The sequence below is a fragment of the Corticium candelabrum genome (assembly GCF_963422355.1).
Source record: "Corticium candelabrum chromosome 1 unlocalized genomic scaffold, ooCorCand1.1 SUPER_1_unloc_1, whole genome shotgun sequence".
NCBI classification, from domain to species: Eukaryota; Metazoa; Porifera; class Homoscleromorpha; order Homosclerophorida; family Plakinidae; genus Corticium; species Corticium candelabrum.
Window position 1 is genome coordinate 1 of NW_026912656.1, and position 21271 is coordinate 21271.

At 38.7% G+C, this 21271-nt stretch overlaps 2 protein-coding genes and 1 long non-coding RNA gene across 3 annotated transcripts; all 3 read left to right on the forward strand.

Moving 5' to 3' along the window:
• The first annotated feature begins 21 nt into the window (after window positions 1-21).
• On the forward strand, window positions 22-5339 carry LOC134197834 (uncharacterized). Its single transcript, XM_062667180.1, has 13 exons — window positions 22-297; window positions 363-620; window positions 914-1047; window positions 1120-1260; window positions 1330-2599; window positions 2657-2794; window positions 3702-3827; window positions 3893-4009; window positions 4109-4234; window positions 4564-4716; window positions 4779-5090; window positions 5146-5277; window positions 5326-5339. The coding sequence occupies exons 1-13, from the start codon at window positions 30-32 to the stop codon at window positions 5337-5339; spliced, it is 3189 nt and encodes a 1062-aa protein (XP_062523164.1). The 5' UTR covers window positions 22-29.
• Window positions 5340-5734: 395 nt separating this feature from the next.
• Window positions 5735-6584, forward strand: LOC134197835 (uncharacterized). Its single transcript, XR_009972701.1, has 3 exons — window positions 5735-6024; window positions 6087-6218; window positions 6291-6584. It is a non-coding gene; the product is annotated as an uncharacterized LOC134197835 (long non-coding RNA).
• Window positions 6585-10937: 4353 nt separating this feature from the next.
• Window positions 10938-20027, forward strand: LOC134197833 (uncharacterized). Its single transcript, XM_062667179.1, has 18 exons — window positions 10938-11997; window positions 12059-12313; window positions 12605-12738; window positions 12807-12947; window positions 13012-14290; window positions 14365-14502; window positions 16392-16517; window positions 16578-16694; window positions 16807-16932; window positions 17204-17344; window positions 17416-17541; window positions 17614-17742; window positions 17801-17914; window positions 18837-19001; window positions 19059-19127; window positions 19285-19410; window positions 19630-19761; window positions 19826-20027. The coding sequence occupies exons 1-17, from the start codon at window positions 10938-10940 to the stop codon at window positions 19749-19751; spliced, it is 4368 nt and encodes a 1455-aa protein (XP_062523163.1). The 3' UTR covers window positions 19752-19761; window positions 19826-20027.
• The last annotated feature ends 1244 nt before the right edge of the window (window positions 20028-21271 follow it).

The following is a 21271-nucleotide window of genomic DNA, read 5'->3' on the forward strand; positions in this document are numbered from 1 at the left end:
TTACTGTTATAGTTGCATCAATAGGATCAATGTCAATGGAGACTGAGAAACTTGACACAGAAATGAAAGAAGTGAGGCTTCGTATGGCAGATCACGACATCAAAGCTATTGATAGAGAAGCTCATTTCTTTATGGAACAAGCAACAGACAGCTTCAGCCCAGGATTGCCAGCTGTGATGAAAGGAATATCTGACTATGGTACCGAGGCCAGCAAGCTGAGCTATTATGAACCTTATGCTGCTTGTACATCAGCTGCATTTTTGAGGCATTTTATCACTGAAAAGGAGTCTGTCATCAGTAAGTAGTGACATTCAGTCTGACAGAGAGCGGCCAGTGAAGTGAAATGTTTTCTAATTTTGTAGGTTTTCGATCAGTGAAATCTCAGCTCTTTGATTTGTCTGCTGTTGTGAGTGGCAGGTGGCGTGATGTGGCTGAACGTCTCAAATTGAGCAAGGATGAAATTGAAATGGTAGAATTGGAGGTTCATACGAAGAGAGAGAAAGCATATATGATGCTTTGCAAATGGCAGTCCAAGGTAGGAGACAATGTAAAGATACTGGAGATGGTAAAAGAGGAGATGCAACATATTGAAGAAAAGAAGAAGGCTGAAGCTATTGACAGTAAGAGAACAATGTTATAGATGTTGATAACTAACAATAAACTTAAGAGTATTGGCATTTTAATTGTAAATACCATTTTAGACTGCATTGCAGTGTCTAATAACTAAGTCTAATAGAAAGTTTAGTTTTGTAGTTGGTTTACTTGTCTTTAAGCATATATTTACTGGAATTGTGGTACGTTAGATAGTAAATATCTGTTTCTGTTGTTGATTGGAGTGTGAGAACTTTACTGAAAGTTACGAGAATTATATGACAAGAGTTGAGCACTAATTTGTGATTGTATTGTGTGTTAGGTATAGTTTTTCCTCATCAGCTAATGGAAGAGAAACAATTTTGTGGGCGGAAGAAAGAGTTGACAACTTTGGCCAATTCAATGTGGGGAGGAAGAACTCCAGATGGCTCTAAGTTATTGGAATTTTGTTGTGTGGTGAGTATACAAACAAGATAATTTAATTTTAATGCTTGGTAGTAATTATGCTTGATTTTCTATTGCATTTAGGTGATTAAAGGAATGGGCGGAGTTGGAAAATCATCTTTGACTGCTCAATATGCTCTGTTATGGAAACACTTGTATAGTGATGGAGTACTGTATTTTAATGCAGAATCATGGGCAAGTCTCACAAACTCAGTCTCATACAATGTAAGCAAATCAACTACATAGTTTAAGTTTATTATTGTGTAGACAATTTATTACGGTTTCTCATCGTAGCTCTCAGTCTTGTGTCTAACCTCCATCCCATGTCCACTAGAAAACATCAGCAGCAATCCGTTAGAAGTTAACAATGCAGTGCTTCTTAACCACATCTACAAGCATCACAAAATGCTGTTGATTTATGATGGTGCAGATGATCTCTCTTTCTTGCCTAAAGTTCTTCCTCGCTCGTCTTCTCGTGTTCATGTGTTGATCACAACTCGATGTGCTGATTGTTCGACGTTGCAGCAAGTAAGTCATGTCATCTCTCTCGGTTGTTTGGAAGATGAAGATGCTGTGTCAGCTCTAACCAAATGGTCTGGTCGCCAACCGTCAAACGTTCAAGAAAAAGCAGCAATAACTAAGTTAGCAATCGAGCCTCCCATAGAAAAGCTACCAATTGCTCTTGCTCATGCGGGTACATATGTGAGAAGGACTCGTCTTAGTTATGATGAATATTACAAATTGTTGAAATCAGAAAAAGTGAAACTTGAGGCATTGGCATTGGATCTCAACAAACTGTTGCATTACTTCAATGCCAGTTGCCTTTATGAACAACTTTTGCAAGCTTGTCTAACTCAGCCCGCAGATTTGAAAAGATTGACCGACGTGAATATTGATGAATTGAAGATGAGTAAACGTGACAAAGATGTTGTTACAAATATTAGAAACTTTTTGTTTTCCAGTCATGTTCACCTTACATGGCAAATGGACATTGATTTGGTTGAAAGAGAGAATCCAAAAGCATTGTTACTTCTTGAATATGCATCATTTTTGTCTTCAAGGGACATTCCGGAAAGACTAGTTCGACCTCTTGTGTTTTCTGATGCTGCCAAGTATGAGTACAGTTTGTGTGTCTCAGCTTTGTCTTCACACAATTTAGTTGAATGGCACGAAACAGCAGAAGGTTACACTTTGAACATTCATCCATTAGTACAGTCAACAGTGATAGAACGCATCAAGAAGAAGCCCAATGAGACTAAACGTAAACTATCTAATCTCTGTAAACATTTGCAGTCTCAACTATCTGCTGATGAAATTGACGAACTTACATTTACAGCTGATCAGCCATCTCAACTTGTATCTCATTTGGGTTCTTTGGCTATGAATGTGGTGCTAGCTCGTGTAGAAACGGTGCTTTGCTTAAATCTTGTTACGCGTGCCTGTTATTCTTCTATGTATTGGCAGCCAGCTCAGACATCTCGCTATTTGATTGAGACTTTTTATGTATTTGCAAGCCAGTTGCAATGTCAGTCAAATGAGATGAGATGCTTTTATCTATCAGCAGGTATAACTAGTGTTTCTCATGTTGAGGAGGATTTCTTATCTTCTTTGTGGTATTTAGCAAGCACTTTTATGGCCTTCACACATCAACTAAATCTGAAATTAAGAGAGGCATTAGCTGTATCCTTAGAAACCAAGAAATTGATTGAAAGTTTAAGACCAAGCGAGAAGAAGGCATTATACGCACTGCTTGAAATTGGTAAGCTGTGATGATGAATACGGTAATACATCTTATGACAAGAGATTCATATCGTTATTGTTTAACTGAAGTAAATTTCTCGAATTGAAATATGATAATAGCTATTGAGTGTTTGTCAAAACAATGAAGTTAACAAATGTGTTAAGCTTAGCAAGTGCTGCTGTATGAAAGTGAGTTAACTAAATACTCATGATCAACTATTACTGCACTTGCGTTTTTTACATCAAATCACTGGAGAGTGGTTGTGTCATTTGTTCACACGTTTGACGTTATTGTGAGCTACATTATGACAATGCATAATATTAACCATTCTAGCAGAGTATGACGTCCGTGGCTGCCACAAACTACATAAAGAAAATGCTTCTCCGTAATTGGGCTACACAGGAGCCGCAGTACATTCTGACAGTTGAAACATAGGTTAATGTTAGTGTTAGTGTTAATGTTAATAATAAGTTAAGGTTAACGATAGGTTTGTGGTAATGTCAGGTTCTGTTATAACTGCCGTAATCAGCGAAAGCAATGGATTTCGCATTATCAGTTCCAGACAGGTAAGTTCTGTTGCCTAGTTCTGACAAGACCTGGCAATCGCGAACACTAATTACACTGTTCTGGCAAGGAACTGTTTTAGGAACGTTTTGCGCAATATCTCTGGTTGCCATGTATGGTCAATCGCAAGTACTGGTCCGTACAGGCACACACAAGGCATGGCACATTTTTGAAGCGTGACAATACATAGCCAACTATGCAGTCACATAGCCCGCAGACCGAAAGTCACATGCAGTTCAACCCTATACGTTTACCTACTCGCCAAGTCTTATGACATTTACAAAGTTCCGTTTCTTTTGGCTCATATAGCTGAGTTTGTGGCATTATGCTAGTGTAATTAACAGTTTAATTTGTTGTATAGTGCTGTTGAATCTCATTGATTTGTATCAGAAGCAAAGTAACTTTGAACAAGCAGAAATTTGTCTGAAAGAGCTTACATTGCTGATGGAAACCTCTAGAAAAGAGTTTGATGTTTTGTGTTTTAAAAGTAATGCAAAGATAGATTTGTTTAATGGGTAGTATTTTGCAGCTGTAATTTATTCAATTTGTTAGATGAATGCTTTATGCTATGGAAGTACTATGAATTGGGCAAACTAGACAAAGCAAAAGAATTGCTTCTTCGTGTCGTGAAAAACCTTGATCATCTAGAGAAGAATGCCCAGTTCAAACGTGAGCAATTAATTCAAAGAGTTTTTTTACTAATTATGTAGTGGAAATTAAAACTTTTATTAATCAAATTGACGTCAAATTGTGGTTTGTGTCGTATAGTTATTCCGGAATTGGGAAATTGTTTGCTACAAATTGGAGAAATTGAAAAAGCAGCTGATATTATGAATTCGTTACTCGACAGTTGTCAGAGAACCACTCCCAATGATGGCGTGTTGGTATGTGAAGGTAAAATATTTGCATTGACGTATGCTGTGTGTTTGACATCAAATTTGTCATGTCACTGAATTACGTTGTATTTGTATTATTACTGTACGTCTTTGGATAGGATTTTAGCCAAAATCCTGTAGTTGAAATAGGTAGATCGAGACTTTCTTTTTATTGGTCTATTGAGTTATAGCCGTAGACAGTAAATATCGGATGACATGGTGTAAATGCTGAATATAGAACACATGGTGTCTCGACCTGCTGCAATGTATGGTTGAGTAAATATTTGTAGAGTAAATTTATGTTATAAGTGTCGTTTTTGATTATGTCTTGTTCGTGGTTTCGTCTAGCTATGAGAATGCTGTCAGTCTGTAAGATACGTCATGCCAATGGATCGAAGGACAATCTTGCTGAAGCATTGGAATTAGCAAAAAACGCTTTGTCTGTAATTCAGTCTTGGCTACCATCAGACAATAACATTGTTATTTTTTGTGAATTTCAATGTAATTTGTTTGTGTGTTTCTGACAACGTTGTGCCAATTTTGGTTGCTTCTTTTTGCTGAAGGCAAACGGCAAATTGCTAAATGCTTCAGAGTATTAGGAGACACGAAAATGCGTGTAAGTATACTGAAAGAATGTATAGACGTTGACAAAAGAAATATGCCTGATTTTACCTTATTTGACGGTCAGTCTATTGTCTTGTGTCTATTGTGTTGTCGTTGTTGTTGTGCTACTATATTTTATGCAGTATTAAGAGATTTGGCAGTTGCACATATGCATGATGGCAATCCAACTGAAGCTCTCAAGTGGTACAAAGAAGAATTAGCGTGCTACCAGCAGCTGGATGCTTTTTCGTTTCGTAAACCAATTATTGCTGGTTTGATAACATGCTTGACTTAACATGACATTATGAGGTAATTTGTTCTTTTAAGCTTTTGCAGAGACTGGCTTCCTATGTTTTGATATGTACAACTTTATGGATGCCTTGAAATATTTGGAGCAGTCTTTAGAAGTTGTTGAACACAAATGGATGTACTTACGGTCTGGTACCATTTATGGTAAAGGTATGCAATAATATTGATGGTTTGGCATACTTTATTGCTGATTATAAGGTTTTTCTTTATGATTGCTTTCCAACCATGCTAGTGTATTTGTATTTCGGGAGGACTCATATGGAAATGTTGGTGCAAAGCAGAGAATAGGCTATTACCGAATTGTCATTTACAAGAATCTATCAAGCACGAGATGCATATATTAAAGCTCTCCGCATACTGTTGTCTGATTCAGGTTGTGATCAGAATGTTTTACAATGTGAGATTTTGAATTGTTTGCAGTGATGATTACGAGTATATATATATATATATATATGTTTGTTCATTACAGGTTTTAAAGAACTTTCTATCACATATTTAACAACAGTAGATAACAAGATTGTGAAAGACAGAGCTGCTAGTAAGTACTCCGTGATGTCTAAATGTTTTAGTGCTGTGCCGTTCTTCTGTTATCATTCTATAGCACTAAGACTGATGGCAAAGACAGCGTATGATCACAGAGATTATGCAAGAGTCAACAAACTGCTTCACATGGAAAAGAAAGTTCGACTTACTACAAACTCTTTGCATTCAATGGCGAGAGCTATTGGTATGCAGGTGTCTGCATGTACCATGTTGTTTATACTTATGTTGGTGACGTATGCATGTGTATAGGATTAATGTATTGCAAGGGAAGGCCTGGGGCTATCATAAGCTTCTAGGGATGCTTTCCATTATGCACTGGCGATAAAGCCTATTATGACATTTAGAGAACATAAAGTATTCGGTGCCAGATATTGCTGTCTTTTTTTGCACCAGTTGATTTGGCTTTTTGTTTTTAGTTCTTTATAACATCGGTTTGTGTCAGCAGCGCCTGTCACTGTTTAGCAAAGCTGAGAAGAGATTTACTCAAACACTGAAACTTGTTGAATCTCTGAAACAGACAAAGCTTGAAGATCATCAGATTTCATACAGTAATCTAAAGCATGCCAACAACTTAAGTGTGATGTGGCATAATGGCAGCTTATATGTGTACCTTTTTTCAGTCAAAGATCTCATTGCACTGGCTCAGTTGCTGAAACATTCAAGATTTATATGTCTACCTTTCCTTTCAGTTAATCATCTTATTGAACTGGTTCAGTTGCTGACACATTAATTGGAGGTATGGGACATGCAGAATAGAAGTATAGCGATGCAATGAAATAGAGCTGCAAGTTTTGGAAACTGTTTTCACAGATAGTAATCGTTCTTTTTATGTATGGTCATTCATATTACTGTCTCTAGTACAGTTATATTAGCAATGCTCATGTAATCAAGAATTTCTAAACTTTATTGCTAACTATAATTTAAATATATTACTTTCTTATATGTTACCTTACTCAGGACGACCTTCCATATAAACAGTTAGCATGTCTGAAGTCCTGGTAACTTCAACATTATATTTGCAGGTCACCAAGACTGCCCCAAATATCAAACTTAAGTTCATCTAGAGTGCTTCAGTATGCCATATTAGATTGGCTATGTGATATTCTTCATGTTAAGAAAGCCAATTCCTGTTAGTTGTCGCAGTGCTGCAAGACAATCTAGCAGAGATAAAAACAATTATTGTTTATACGTATCATGAACAACAACTTAACCCGGTGCTTACAACAACAAAAGAGACAATCGTAACTTATAGCTACATATGCATAATAGGTTCTTACTTTGCATACATGTTGTATTGTTTGTTATGTTTGATTGATTAATTGTTTCTAATGCATCAATTGCCTCAGGCCAAATGTACTTGCAGGAAGGTTGAACGCGTAAACCATGCTGTAAGAACATCACGAATGCAGTGAAGTCTAGTGTCCGAGGAGTTGATGTTGCACAGACGCAATTGAACGCATACAGGCCGGCAGGAGTAGCAGATGTGTTAGTTGGTACAAATTTGTATGTCGCGTGCCTACGTAAACCTTCAAAGATAGCCGTATCATCTCACTAGAACTAGAGGTTACTATACAAACTTCAAACCTCGTCTTTTGTTGTAAATGAATTGACGACATTCTGGTCTTTAGCACTATTATACAACTCAAATAGTCTTTCTTTCTCTGCGTAATATGAAATCATCACTTGTGTATAGTCAGATTTTGTAAGGACGAAGTACAAACTCATTAAGTAAGCGGAAAATTGTGGACACGCGAACTTGTCTGATAATTGGGATACTCCCGCGTGATGCGGAAGAGCTGGCAGGATTGTTGTGAGCGTCCTTGTTCATCGAGTGTGGTGCCGTGTTATCGATACCATCTAAGGAACACCTCGCGCAAACACATGCACGCGTGTAGCCTCTTTATCTCCTTCTCCCGCGATCTTCTTTAGAGCGACTCACGTGCTACAAAAACGATAGCGCAACACGTGAAAGCGGAGAAGAAAGCTTAATAGCTTGAGAAGCTAGTACATCTAGAAGCTCTACCATGCAGCATACGGAATATAGCATAACGATACAAAAGTTTATATTATCGGTAAATAAAACAGAGCCATAAATACACATATTCTGCGTTTGGCACAAAATCGTAGGAGGCATGGGGTTCGTGAAGGATGCCAATCTGTGGTTGGAAGTAGGAGTGAAAGGCATTAGGTAACGGTTTGATGCAATACCCTTGTTCACTTTCATTTTTCAAAGGAAACGCCTCAAGCCCACGAGAGTAAAGACGAGATCCAAGACCAAGCCGTAAGGTAAGAAGTGAAAGAACTTTAGTGTACGCATTAGAACCCCGAGTCTAGTTACCACTGAGAATGCACCTAGACGACACGCTTACGAGTTTTCTAATGGCTCTGGGAACGTTTGATGACAGTCTGCTGTAATTCAAGTATTTGGTCGCCTTAAAAGGATGACGTGACGGTTTTGTGTCACTGTTTTAGCTAGTGGAACGATCCCCACAGTCAATGACGTCACTCTTGTCCAATGAGATAGGCGAAGTCAACGGTAGACAAGACAGATGAGGTTTAAACTTGCTGTGCACATCTTGTCGTATACTTTCCTCTCTGTTGCTTAGTTTGTTCAGTCTCGTTTTGACTATTGCATGAAATCAGAACAGTCCAGAGTTCAAAGAGACTGTTCACGGATACTATATGGCTGCATAGTTAGCGTCAATCTACATACATTGATAAATTTAGGTATTCTATGTATAAATTGGCAAAGGTTGTGTGTTGCCTTTGTGTTTTCTATTCAACTGAAACATGTTTTAAATTAATAAGCAATGTGTATCACATGATACTTATAAATTTATTGATTAGATGTACTCAGGATTGAGAGAGGAGTTCTATATGAGTGAAGATTAAAGTTAGCAGCAGCTTATTGAATGTTTGCTGTTCTGTCGTTTGTGCTATCTCTGTTGAGATGGCCAATTGAGATTATTTTGAGGTGCTTATTGTTTGCTTCTAGGATTCAGAGCTGAAGGCTGCACTTGATGTGTTTCAACACGAAACAAGCATCACGTTTGAAGGAGCTCACACTGATCTTTCTTACAACATCCGTCTCAACATTCAAAATGCCAGATCTGACACTGTATTTAAGAAAAGAACTAGCAAGAAGAACAAACCAACTGATAGACTCCTTTTTTGTACATACAACATCTTAATCAGTGAGATTTGTAATCTTTCGCTTATTGTGATTTTTGATTTATAATTTTGGTCTACTTATAGAGGGAGTCTTACCTACTTTACAAACAGCAACCAGATACATCACCTCCAATGGGCATGACCAAATGACGTTCCAGGCATCTTATTTGCGGTGCCTCAAGCAACTCCCAGATGATCTGTACTTGAGTCAACGGCAATGGCACGTAGTTTAACTGTGTTGGTTACAATGGTAGCTAGAACTGCTCTATTGGATGTTACAGTTTTGACAATTTTGCAATGACTTGGAAATTCAAGGGCTGTCAGTATAACAGTTGGTACACTACAAGCTCACATATGCAGATGCTCTATGTTGTGTCATTAAATCTCTTTCATGCGTTCTCGACGCTACAAGTAGCTATTAGCTATGTACAGCGTCTTGTCACATGCATTGCCTATCATTGCACATGAGCCTGTTGAACAATCCTACTAAATAGGCAGTTAATCCTTAGTTGTGTGCGTGTGTGTGTGTGTGTGTGTGTGTGTGTGTGTGTGTGTGTGTGTGTGTGTGTGTGTGTGTGTGTGTGTGTGTGTGTGTGTGTGTGTGTGTGTGTGTGTGTGTGTGTGTGTGTGTGTGTGTGTGTGTGTGTGTGTGTGTGTGTGTGTGTGTGTGTGTGTGTGTGTGTGTGTGTGTGTGTGTGTGTGCATTCGGTCGCCAATGTCATTACTGGTTGTGACATTGACTTTCATGCATACAAACAGCCTACCACATCCACTCCTCACAAAGGACGAAAGGCACACTCATTACCTCTTGAATGCGGTCTTAAATAAGTAATTGGTTTTCGGCAGATTTGTGCCAAATGGGGACACGCGAGGGGTCTGCCTGATAAGCGGGAATCTCCCACGATAAGCGGGAGAGTTGGCAGGAATGTTGTTAGAATCCTTGTTGATCGCTGTATGGTGCAGTGTTAGCGATACCATGTAGGGAACACCTCTCGCTAACAGACGCACGTGCAGCGTTTTAGCTCCTCCTCCCGCGATCATCTGCAGAGCGAATCACGTGCTGCCGCAATGATGCCTAATAGTAGATTGCGAGGCTAGAAAATCTAGAAAATGTAGTGACACTACTATACAGCATACAGTAGTGAGACAGGAGTTTACCCAGAGAGTAAACAGAGCCATAGATATACATATTACTGCGTTTAGACAGAAAGTGCAAAATCGTAGGAGGCCTAGGGTTGGCGAGGAAGGCCAATCTGTGGTTTGAAGTAGGAGTGAAAGTCATTAGCTAACGGTATGATGCAATACGTTTGGTGATTGTGCGCTTTCAACCAAAGGAAACGCATCAATTCGTTACGAAGAGAGCCAAGGCTTAAGCCCTATAAGGTGAGAAGTGAGAATTATTATGTAAGGAGTAGGACCCGAGTATAAGTGCGGCCGGGAATACACTTAGACGACGTTTACGATTTGTTTATTCGCTCCAGGGAGGTTTGATGATAGTTCACTGTAATTCGCGTTTCCTCTGTAAAACGTCTTACTTAGTCGCCTTAGAAGGATGACGTGACGTTCGCGTAAATGGTTTAGCTAATGAAATGATCTCCATAGTCCGTGACGTCGTTCTTGCCCTAGGAGATAGGCGAAGTCAAGAGTAGACACAGACGAGCTTGAAGGAAATAGAAACTTGTTGTACGTTGGAAAATAGTGTGTTATGCTGTAATGGCTTGTGATTATATTTCTCTCTGTTGTTTAGTTAGTTTCGTCTCGTGATCAGTCTCGTTTGAAGATTGAATGAGGAAACTCCAATGCACAACGAGACTGGTCATGAGACAGTGGCTGCATGGCTAGTGATGATCTACACCCGTTGATACTTGTATTATATATGTTCAATTTTGCACGGCTTGTATGTTGTTTTTGGGTTTTCAATTGAAATGAAACCTTTTTTATGTTGATAAGCAATGCGTATCATATGGTGCTTATTTATTAATTATGCAGAGAGAGAGAGAGAGAGAGAGAGAGAAATCCTATACGAGTGAAGATTAAAGTTACCAGCAACCTATTGAGCATTTGTTGTTTTGCTGCATTGTGCTATTACTGTTGAGATGGCCAAACGAGATTATTTTGATGTGCTAATTGTTTGCCCTCGGGAGTCAGATCTCCAGGTGGCACTTGATGTGTTTCAGCACGAAACAAGCAGCACGTTTGAAGGAGCTCACACTGATCTTCCTTACAACGTCCGTTTATGTCGTGGATGGAACGGTTTGCCATTTACTATTGCCATGGTAGCTCAGATAGAATGTGATGGCATTGAAACCATGAAGCTTGTTGCCGACTTGGCAAAGCATTTCTCTGTTGGTTTGATTGCGATGACGGGCATTTGTTCAGGAGAAGAAGACAGGAACAAAGGAATAGAGTATGGGACAGTTGTGGTGGCGAAGAGAACGACAACGGAATGTGAGGGGTTGAAGAAGGCAGACGGAACTTTTCAACCTCGTGCTCGCTACATAAAATTGAATAAAACGCTGTTTCCGTCATTAAATGAGCTTGTCCAGACAAGAAAGAATCGCAAGTGGTTATCATATGTTCCTGATAAATTATATCGTCCTAGTCCACGATATGTAAAGGACTTGTTGCTGAAGTGTGTTTTAGACCAACAGCCAATTGCAAAGAAGATGCTTCTAACAAATGTGGTGCTCAAGCTTCCAAGCCTCACTAAACTCAACATCAACGAGACCTTGGAGAAGATGCAAAAAGAACAGGAACCATTGGTGCATGGAGAACGTACAACTCGAGAATACAAGTCAACTAAAGCAGGAGAGCTGTATCCTCATGACCAAGTCGAATTTCCTTGTGAGGACAATACCATTACTGTTATAGCTGCATCAATAGGATCAATGTCAATGGAGACTGAGAAACTTGACACAGAAATGAGAGAAGTGAGACTGCGTATGGCAGATCACGACATCAAAGCTATTGATAGAGAATCTCATTTCTTTATGGAACAAGCAACAGCCAGCTTCAGCCCAGGATTGCCAGCTGTGATGAAAGGAATATCTGATTATGGTACCGAGGCCAGCAAGCTGAGCTATTATGAACCTTATGCTACTTGTACATCAGCTGCATTTTTGAGACATTTTATCACTGAAAAGAAGTCTGTCATCAGTAAGTAGTGATGTTCGGAGTGCAACCTATGAATTCAAATGTATATTTTGTAATTTTGTAGGTCGTTGGTCAAGGGAAAGTCAGCTCTTTGATTTGTCTGCTGTTGTGGATGGCTTTTGGCGTGATTTGGCAAAACGTTTGAACTTGAGCAATGATGATATTGAAATGGTAGAATTGGAGGTTCATACGAAGAGAGAGCAAGCACATGGCATGCTATGCAAATGGCATCTCAAGTTTGGAGACAATGCAAAAATAGAGATTGTGAAGGAGGCGATGAAACACATTGAAGAAAAGAATGAAGCTGAAGCTGTTAACAGTAAGTAGTCAATGTTGTAGATGTTGATAACCAAAACTAAGAATATGGGCAATAAATATTGTGGCTTTGAATTTTTATTTATTATTATCGATCCTAGTTTTAGGCTGCGGTACAGTGTTTGCAATAACTAAGTTTATTTGAAAGTCTGATTTTGTCATTTTTTCACTTGTACTTTAATCTTATACTGATTATACTTGTGCTAGGTTATTAATTAGATATCCGCTGTTGATTACGAGGTCTATATTATAGAATAACATTTAATACTAAATTGTAATATTTATTTTGTGTTAGGTACAGTGTTTCCTATTCAGCTAATGGAAGAAAAACAATTTTGTGGGCGCAAGATAGAATTGACAAGTTTGGCCAACACACTGTGGGGAGGAAAACCTCCAGATGTGTGTACTGCATTTGAGTTTTGTTGTGTGGTGTGTACAAACCAGCTAATACGATTATAATTAAGACCTTGACAATATTGTTTTTGTATTGGATATAGGTGGTTAAAGGAATGGGTGGAATGGGGAAATCATCTTTGATTGCTAAATATGCATTGCTATGGAAACACTTGTATAGCAATGGAGTGCTCTATTTTAATGCAGAATCATGGGCGACACTTACAAGCTCAGTCATATACAATGTAAGTAAGAACATCTACATAGTTTAATTTTGTGTCAACAAGTCACCACAGTTTTTCATTACAGCTCTCAGTGTTGTGTCTAACTTCCGTTGCATGTCGACAAAGTCAATTTGAAAACATCAGCAACAATCCGTTAGAAGTTATCAATGAAGAGCTGCTTGATCACGTCAACAAGCGTCACAAAATGCTGCTGGTTTATGATGGTGCAGATGATCTCTCATTCTTGCCTAAAGTTCTTCCTCGCTCGTCTTCTCGTGTCCACGTATTGATCACAACTCGATGTGATGATTGTTCAGCGTTGCAGCAAGTAAGTCATGTCATCTCTCTTGGTTGTTTGGAAGATGAAGATGCTGTGTCAGCTCTATCCAAATGGTCTGGTCGCCAACCATTCAACAGTCAAGAAAAAGCAGCAATAACTAAGTTAGCGATCCGGCCTCCCATAGAAAAGCTACCAATTGCTCTTGCTCATGCAGGCACATATGTGAGAAAGGCTCGTCTTAGTTATGATGAATATTACAAATTGCTGCAAACAGAAGAAGTAAAACTTGAGGCATTGGCATTGGATTTCGACAAGCTTTTGCGTTACTTCAATGCCGGTTGCCTTCATGAAGAACTCTTGCTAGCTCGTTTAAGTAATCCTGCTGATTTGAAAAGGTTGACCGACATGGAGATTGATGGATTGAATATGAGTGAACGCAACAAAAATGTTGTCAAATATATGAGAAATTTTTTGTCTTCAAGTCATGTTCATCTGACGTGGCAGATGGACATTGACTTGCTGGCAAGAGAGAATCCAAAAGCATTGTCACTCCTTAAGTATGCATCATTTCTGTCTTCAAGGGACATTCCAGAGAAGCTAGTTCGTCCTCTCGTGTTTCGTGATGCTGCTCAGTATGAGTACAGTTTGTGTGTCTCAGCTTTGTCTTCACACAATTTGGTTGAATGGTTCGAGACTGCAGGAGGTTACACTTTAAATATTCATCCATTGGTGCAGTCAACAGTGATGGAACGCATGCATCAGCAACTCGGTGAGACAGAATGTAAACTAACTGACCTTTGCAAACGTTTGTTCTCTCAACTTCCTAAATGCGACAAAGATTTTATGACTTTCCCAGCTGATGATCGATCTCAACTCGTTTCTCACTTGTGTTCTTTGGCTAAAAATGTGTTGCTAGCTGGTGTTGTAGAAGAGACCTGCTTAAGCTTAGCCTTGTACGCAGTGAATATATCCATGCATTTTCAGCCAGCTGAGATGACTTGCTATTTGAGTGAAAAATTGTGCAGCTTTATAAGTCAGTCACAGTTTGAATTAGACGAAGACAAGTACTTGATTTTACTATCAGGTATATACTGTATAACTGCAGCGTCTGACGTCGAAGAGAATGTGTGTTTGTAACAGTTGGTGTTATTTGATTAGCAATGAACATGGTGGGAGGGGCACATTATCAGAAGTTGAAGGTAAAAGAGGCACTAGCTGTGGCGATGGAAGCAAAGAAGATTATTGATGGGTTAAGACAAGACCAGAGGAATGATCTGTATGGACAACATAGAAATGGTAATCTGCAATGATTATTGAAGCATCTAATTAGGACGTGAGATGATTTGTAATGTTCAGAATAACTGCAAGTAGTTTAATTAATGATAGAAATTGAGTCTATCACGCTTCAAAATTTAATTGAAAGTGTGAAAGTTTGGAAGATGACGTTGTGTGAAATATGGAACGTAACACACTGATCTATAGCTTTTTGTTTGTTTTACTTTCACTGGATCACTAACGAAATGTACTGTTTTGTTTACACATGAAGATTATCTTAACTCGATTGTTCCTTTATTTGACGTAGATGCAAAACGACAACAAGACGAATTTGTAGACTTGCATCATTTGAATAAACTAACCAGTCGTTTATTTATAGTTCATGTATTACACTGCATCATTAATTTGTTTACCTGAAGCTAAATTGCAATCTTTAAGCATTATTAACACATTTGTGTCTTTTATGATGTGTAAAATCAGGTTTAGTAACTGATCATGATGTGACAATATTATACTGTAGACATAATGTTCTGTGCAAAATATAAATTTTATTTAAACGCCTCTACTCTCATCCAATTAGTATATTATAAACCAATAACTTCTTTAAGGTCGTAACAACATTTTATTATTTATCTGTTTTTTATCATCAGCAGGTTATCTCTTTTCACTGTAGTTAGATGACGGATTAGTGTTTGAGCCATATTTGTTATGTGGATTTATAGCCTGTTCGGTTTTTGATGTGTAATAGATTATTACAATAGATTATCATTGTTTAATACTATTGTAAGTACTGTAATTGTATTAATAATAGTTTGGGTATATTTTATAAAAAAAAATTGTGTTCTAGTGCATACCTTAAAGGGGAAGTCTAACAAAAACGAAGTTAACGTGCATGAGTAGATCTTACGAAGACAAATGGATCGGTATAAGGTACTCCGTTATCTTCGTTTTTGTATACGAGAACGAGCGATGTTACTGTGATGTGCAACGCCCACGCGCCTGCTCCGCGCTTCCTGGTCGATTAAGCTCCGCCCACTGCAAACGAATCAATGCGTTTACGGATGACTGCTACGGATATATCGAGAATGCCGAATGTGAATGCGAAGATGTTATGAAGATCTGCCTTCTTGCCGTCAGTGGTTCCTTTCTAAAGTAAAATGGTGTCGGTAGAGCTGTTTTCCCGCCAGACTTTGAAGCAGAATTCCTCAATACCACGGCTTACCTAGAGAACGCGCTTGTGCTTGAGCATTTGTTTATCCTTGTTCTTTTGATATCTGAAGAGAAACGTTCAGCGCGTCGTTTGGCGTGTGCTACAGAGGACGTCCCTATTTTCACATCCGGTTTGCTCACTTTCTTCGGCCGCTGATTGGTAGAAGGGTACAATCCCGGATGTACAAATAGGATCATTCTCTGTTGCACACGCCAGACAGCGTGCTGAACGTTTCTCTTCGGATATTAAAAGAACAAGGATAAACAAATACTCAAGCACAAGCGCTTTCTGTAGGTAAGCCGTGGTATTGAGGAATTCTCCTTCAAAGTCTGGCGGGGAAACAGCTCTACCGACACCATTTTACTTTAGAGAGGAATCACTGACGACAAGAAGGCAGATCTTCATAATATCTTCGCATTCACATTCGGCAATTTCAATATATCCGTAGCAGTTATCCGTAAACGCATTGATTCGTGTGCAGTGGGCGGAGCTTAATCGACCAGGAAGCGCGGAGCAGACGCGTGGGCGTTGCACATCACAGAAACATCGCTCGTTCTCGTATACAAAAGCGAAGACGGAGTAACTTATACTGATCGAGTTGTCTTCGTAAGATCTACTCATACAAGTTAAGTTCATTTTTGTTGGACTTCCCCTCTAAGAAATTTGAACATTAGTCTAATTATATAACACTCTGTTGTAGTGCTGTTGAATATCATCGGTTGCTATCAGCTGCAAAGAAACTTTGAAAAGGCAGTATTTTATCTAAAAGAGCTGAAGTCGCAGTTGAAAAGTACTGGGAAACCACTAAAGATTGAATATGCGGAAAGTATACATGCTTGTCTACTAGGTATGGTGTTTTCTGTAGTTATAGTCTATTTATTGTTAGTTGAATGCAAAATGGGAGAAATCTACTATTATTGGGATAAACTGGACAAGGCGAATGAATTCTTTCTACGGGCCTTGGAATACGTGGACGAGCTAGATGAATGTGAGCAGATGGACAGTAAGCAGTTCAATTTTATAATTATTTTAGCAATTTCATTAGCCTTGAGAAGCAAGCAATGGAAAATTAGAGTTCTATTAAACTGATATTAAGCTGTTGCTTTTGTTTATAGTTATGAGAGAGCTAGGAACGTATTTTATAAAAATGAAAGACTTCGAGAAGGCAGCTGAGTTATTGAATGCGTCACTTGACATTCTTCGCAGAACCACTCCCAACGACCTCATCGAGATTTCTGGAAGTATGATCTTTTGTGGCATTTGTAACATTAGCTTTGCCCTAGTCTTTGTCAAATTGGAGGCATGCATATAGTGCTTGTTTGTTAGAATTAGCAGCAGTAAATAATAAGGAGGGCATAAATTAAACTTTGTTGACGTGACGGTGTGCATTCTCTCATTACATTCTTGTTGTGTCACATACAAAAAGACTATTGCAAATGTATGTTGCAAATGCTTTTGTGGATATACAGTGAGTTTTTTAAATTTTGTATATTTTTTGTTTGTTATTTGTAGTTTTGACTACGATTTCAGAATGTGAACTTGGCAGAGCTAATGGATCGAAAGACAGACTTACTAGGGCATTGGAATTATCAAAAGAAGCCTTGGTTATATTGGAGTCTCTAGTACCACCAGAGAGTTTTTCTATTTATGTTTGTACGTTGACGTAAATTGAATTTTAATACTGAATATATAGTGACAGTTGTTGTTGATTCTATTTATTGTAGGCAAACGACAAGTTGCAAAATGCTACAGGAATTTAGGAAACATGGATGCGTGCTTAAGAGTACTGAATGAATGCATAGACGTTCAAGAAGCACATATGCCGGATTCACGTAGAATTTTATGTAATGGTCAGTATATACCTCTGCATTTGTTAACGTCTACTGTTTGCTCTGCTCTTATTCATTGTTTTCGTTATGCAGTAATAGACCAATTAGGAGATGTACACTTGCGTGAAGACAATCTGGCTGAAGCTCTCAAGTGGCGCAAGAAGGCACTAGAGCTGTACCATCAATCGCAGGATTCTTCATATGATGCGGATGTTGCTTCTAGTTTGATATCGTTGTTGACGCAACATGACATCATGAGGTAATTTTGTCTTTTGTTAAGCTCATGACTGGATCGGTGAGATATATCTTGAGATGGCGAACTACAGTGATGCTCTAAAGCATTTTAAACAGTGTCTAGATATTCTAGAACAGAAGCATTTACCAACTGATTCAGGTATGCGGTGCGGTGTGCATGGTATAAATTGTTTGCCATATACTATTAATATTTACGAGCTGATTACCCCGTTCTTTCCCCAAAAAATTAGTTAAGTTCATTAACACAAATTTCCTAATATACTTTGGACATCATAGAATTGGGTTATTGGGCGGATACAACACAAACTGCCGGTATGTCGAACACAGCAGCGATTCGACGTGCCTACACGTGTAAAAGTACCCTCATTTTAGAGGACCCGGATATACTCAAACAATTCTGTTGTCGTTAGCGTCGCTGTAACAGTGCTAGTAAACGACCTGTCGCGTGGGAGGTAAGAATAGGGCAGTTTAAATTTTGTTGTGATTCGATGCGCCGTTCTAAAGAAATTCGAGTGAAATCACTTACTGCAGAGGAACGCCAGCGACGTATAGATACAGATCTTACACCATCGCGAACAGCAGTAGTTGCTATTTGGGATTAAGAAAAGGCCGCGTGCTAAAAGAACAGCGAAGACATTCAGCTGTTTGCGAGCGCACTGGGAACAAACTTTTATATTAATAATATTTTTCAATTTGCATCCAGATACGACACAGAACTCTCCGGAGTAACAACAAACAAGAACCACACTGACAATAATTTATTAACAGACTTTTGGCTACGTCACTATCTTAGACGACGAACGCCAGCACAGAGCAAAAAGTACAGGCATCGGTTACCGCGAAGGGAACTAGTCGCTGCTGGAATGTAGGAAAGCTTGCTTGCTTGCTAAAGGCGGAGCAGAAATTAATACTTAAGGAGCGACGGTATGCGAGCACATGCGAAACAAACATTCAAAATGGCTGCGCCCACTTAGCACTTTACTACAGATATGTAGATTGCTGACAGTAGCATGTTTTTGTTTATGACTGCATTGGAACTGTACGTTGCTCAACTGTTTTAGTCTATTTGTCCCTTGCACTTGTTCATTGGAAGAAGTTTGAAAGTTTGCAAAAGGAGAAAATTTTGGAAATGTCACACGTTTATGAAGCACAAGATGCATTTATGAAATCTCTCAAAGTACTGTTATATATTCCAAGTTCTAGTCAAGACGACTCGAGCATGAAATGTGAGGTTTTAGGTTTTCGCAATGGTAAGCACTGATATTCAAGTTTGGTGATTACAGGTTTGATGTGGCTCGGAAGGACATATGAGATAATAATTGATAACGAAACTGTCATGAACAAGGCTACTGGTATGAGCTATACCTTCGTAGCAGATTCTCTCGCGCCGTCTTACCCGATTTCCGTATGTCGTCGTGACAGCATACGAGAGCTGGGTAGTACTGGGCGAGAGGCTCTGGTGCGAGGCTAGAAGACCATAGGTTGGTGAATTCAACTTTGTGTTTGTAGCACTAAGACTGATAGCAAGGAAAGCATATGCTAGAAGAGATTATGCAAGAGCCAAGAAATTGCTTTACATGGAAAAGAAAGTTCGACTCGGTGCTCGGTCTCTAGACCAAATGGCAAGAGCAATAGGTATATATGCAGTTGTCATGAAGCATGTGGTTTATGATTATGTAGATATAGAAGATGTTATATAAAATGTATGCTGCAAGACAGTCACTGTTCAAACACTTTACAAAAGCAAGTAACAAGGCTTGCATAATTATGTTAATTTATGTAATTGTAAATTAGTTAATTAGTTGATACGTAATGTGACTGCAATTTAATTGTATGTTGACTTGTGTCTTTTAGTACTGCACGACATCGGTTTATGTCAGTTGCGTCTTTTGAAGTTCGACAAAGCTGAAAAGATGTTTTCTAGCACACTGAAACTTGTTCAAGAATTGAGACCCGTAGAGCATAAAGATCTTTAGATTTCATACGGTAAACCATGCCGGCAGGTTGTTTATGTGTGATTTAGTGATAATGACAACATTTTCTATTTCAGTCAGAAATCTCATTAGGTTACTTCAGCTGAGCAAATTGATTAAGACACTAAGTGAAGATACTCTACGGCTTAACTAGAGTAAAACATTAGCTAAATTTTGCTGTCTTAGATAACCTTATCTTATGAAAGACATTCTTATGATTAGAGTCATGCTAACTGCACCATTAGAGATATTGAAATATATATACTCACAAAAACTAAAGCTACTCAAATATTGAGCTGAAAGGTCTTGAGTGTTATTTGTTATAATGACCTATTGGTGTCGGCTATGTAATAAGCTTTGGCAGTACGGCTCCATCCTGCATCCCAAATAGTTTAACTTAATTAATTCTATTTTAACTCTATCTGATTGACAAAGCTTTGAACGGAAATACAAGTGTATATAAAAGCAATACAAACAATATCATCTATTACTATATACACATACATAATAGATTCTTACTTGGTATGCATGTTTAATATTTGTTTGCTATGTTTGATGGATTGATTGTCTCTCATGCACAATTTCCTCAGGCCGGTGAACTTCCAGGAAGATCTAATCAACGTGTAAACTATGCGGTAAGCACATCACGAATGTAGAGAAGTCTAGTGTCCGAGAAGTCGATGTTGCAACAAACGCAATTGAACGCATAAATGCAGCCAGGAATTGTCAGATGTTTTGGTTAGTACAAATTTGTACGTCGCGTGCCTACCTAAACCTTCAAAGCTAGCCGTATCATCCACACCCCCCCCCCGAACTAGATGTTACTATACAAACTTCAATCCTCTTCTTTTGTCGTCAATGAATTGACAAAGTTCTGGTCATTATACTAACAGCTGCAGCATTATCATACAACTCAAATAGCTTTGTTTCTCTGCGTAATATGAATTTATTACTTGTGTAATGCCAGATTTTGTTTGCTTTTTCGGGCAGTTTCTTCAGGGATGGTAGGAAGTTGTCACGTGTACAGGAACGTACGTGGTGGACATCAGCCTCCGCTTCCGTATACGTCTCCATGTTGTTGCTGCGTTTGTACTTCTAAACATACAACACCACATCAGAAACATCGGCTGCATGCTCTTCTTGTATACTACCTCACGTGTCAAAGTCACGTGCAACCATTAACGCTACTAATGGAGTGGTAATACTGCTCTCTACGGCGTTAGAATGGCGGTAACACTGGTCATGATTAGGACCGGTGCCAACGAGTAGCTATAGTGCACTAACGCCAAACTAATCATAATTAGGCCTGGTGTGAACACACTCGTAGACCTTTACATTTTACTTTTAGTCTTCAGTGCATATTTAGTCATTTTGATCGACTGTAAACTATATATGTAAAAGTTTTGAGTATTTAGTTATGACACTCAGCAAATACAGTTGTTTCTGTGAATCCAATGATTCTATGCTATTTTTGTATGCACTTTACAAGTTACGTGCATACAAGTCACGTGCAGACAAGTCAC